Source organism: Halyomorpha halys, unplaced genomic scaffold, assembly GCF_000696795.3.
Source record: "Halyomorpha halys isolate HHAL.00 unplaced genomic scaffold, Hhal_1.1 Scaffold120.1, whole genome shotgun sequence".
Classification (NCBI taxonomy): domain Eukaryota; kingdom Metazoa; phylum Arthropoda; class Insecta; order Hemiptera; family Pentatomidae; genus Halyomorpha; species Halyomorpha halys.
This window is the reverse complement of record NW_027108251.1, coordinates 157,485-160,039: the sequence shown is the minus strand read 5'-3', so window position 1 is coordinate 160,039 and position 2,555 is coordinate 157,485. Positions and strand designations below refer to the sequence as shown.

At 29.4% G+C, this 2,555-nt stretch overlaps 1 protein-coding gene across 1 annotated transcript in view; it reads right to left on the bottom strand.

Annotated features, from left to right (window-relative positions):
• The window catches only part of LOC106678042 (cuticle protein 8-like), a 2,577-nt gene extending 2,257 nt beyond the window's left edge, over nt 1-320 (bottom strand). The window contains exon 1 of the mRNA XM_067046614.1: nt 317-320. Coding sequence (XP_066902715.1) covers nt 317-320 — 4 coding nt within the window. The remainder of the gene's footprint in view (nt 1-316) is intronic.
• Nucleotides 321-2,555: the final 2,235 nt, after the last annotated feature.

The following is a 2,555-nucleotide window of genomic DNA, read 5'->3' as shown; positions in this document are numbered from 1 at the left end:
CTAAAAATTTCATCTTTTGTTCCCTAGCTTTAAAATTAGTCAAACCTCAACAGAAATTCGAATCATAAAAAAAGGTGTACTATTGAAACTAGTTTCCATTGCAAGTTTTTGTTTTCACTGCACGATTTGTGAATTTTTAGAACTTTCTATATAAAATTGAATTTTATGAGTTTTTCAATTATTTCTTAATTTACAAATTTGCCTATGACTCATGAAAAAATCAAACAAATAATGTCAGGAAACTTACTATTTATATTTAGTTAGATAAGCGATCTAATTACTATTTGAGTTATTTATTATTTATCTTATATAATACGCATGGTCAATCAACTAGGTTCAAAAATGTTTGATAATTATTCCATGTACATATAAATATTATAAATTACTTAATAAAGTTACTTTTTTCTGGATTTGGGTACTTTATTCGCAATTTTACACATTTTTGGTACTTCATTATTTGTCGGTATATTACTGCTGAGAATATGCGGTCTCTAAATATTGTTGCGAAATACAAAACGAAATGTTTAAAAAATAGTGCATTTGTATCCAACTTTGTCATCTACATCCATTGATATTAGATTGTGTTAAAAGACCATCAATAGTAATTTAAACATTGCTTATTGCAATGCTGTCGCTGTTTTGTGCTGTATCAAATATCTACATAGCTGTATTTTATATAGATAGCAAATTTTCAAATCCATAGACACTTATTGACTTATTTCAAGCTACTACAAGCCACAGCCTAAATATTACTAAGAAACTAATTTATATTATATATCCCTCTTTTTTATAATTTATTATATGTGCAAATAAACTTTATACTTTTATAATAAAAATTTCTTATTTTTTAATGTTTCCATTCACTGCAGTAGGGGGAAAAAGGGCCACAAATTGTCATCGTAAAACATCTAATCTAAATTTTTTTCCTATCATAACAAAACAGACTTCGACAACTCAGTTTTCCATCAAAAAAGAGTACCATCACCATTTTTCTTTTCTTTTTTTTTTTGACAAGACTGACTAGTTCCATTATCGTAGTCGAACCGTAGTTCAATTAAGAAAGAAAATGAGTTCACAAAGTTCGGAAAACTTTTCACTTAATATTATTGGCGAAAAAGATATTATGGAATGAATTTCAACATGCTATAATATACAATAAAGACTCAAACTATAATCTACAAGATTTCAGATTCTGACAGATTTGTACATATCGTTCAGAACTTTCCATAAACATGTTAAATCTAATATCTTTACATTTATATAATCCATGGTCACCCATGTCCTCCTGAAAGATATAGTGTTAAAAAACTATCATTGGCAATGAAAGGATAGCTTATTTTAAACTTTGTGTCGCATCAAATATTATATCTGACTACTTGTTCCAAATTGATTGTAACGTTCAAAGTAAGTTGTATAACCGCTTATGGATTTGAGAATAAACAGAACACCATTCTCCTGCAAAGCTTTACGAAAACTTAGAGCTCCCAAATAAACGAAAAAAAAATAGTACTAGAACGGAGAAATGGCGGAAGAGCAGTGGCTTAGAAAAAAAGAACGTTATATTCCTACTAGGTTCTCAAAACGTTTCAGCTCTATAAAACAATTGGTGATGATATAAAATGGAAAAAAAAAACTCAGCAATGAATGAATCCTGTGAAAGAAAGTACATTTTTATTGTAAAATGCATGCATGCTCAATAACAAAAACAGACCTAGAAGGTATTATAGCCAACAAACTATTTAAAAAATCGAATTTACTTGACCTTGTTCCGCAGGCTGAGATGGTAATGTTTTCTGAACTTCTAAAGGAAGAAAGACATAAATATTATCAGTGAAATGTTTCCGGAACAGAAGATATGGATCCAGTATCTACTGTAGAAAGCACTAAAAGGGGTGAATAACGGAAGATAGAAATATGGAAGCCAATGATACAATTCACTGAGTAGTAAGAGTTATCTAATAAAATCCCATCAAAAGCTTATATATGGGGTATTCATGATCATGATCTTTAGTTTAACATGTTAAATGGAAAAACTTATGTTAAATGGAGAAATATTTCCTTCTTTTGCCATGTTAAAACGATATAACATGCAACCTATCAAAATGACAACAGACAGAATAGTGTTGAGCTCAGCTAGTCTCTTGCGTGAAGACATTCTCCATTTAGCGTAGGTCTGCTAAACTGTGCTCTCTAACAGACTCCTAACTAAATTTTATATCGTTTTAACATGCTGAAAGAAGAAAATATTTTTCCATTTAACACACTTTAACATGTTAAATTAAAGATCATGAATTTCTATTAAGATGTGTTTCAATCGGACAGCCCTTACGAAGCCCTGCTTGGTGGGCTTAACAATAAATAGTTTTCTTATACTATTTTGATAACTTTATTGACCACCATCCGCACTATCTTCCTACAATCTACTTCATACGGTCAACTAACCTCTTCCGATGTCAATAATATTAGATGATAGCAGTTTTAAAATCAAAGTCAATTTTATTATAAAAGTATAAAAATTTATTTGTACATATAATACATTATAAGAAAAAGCAATC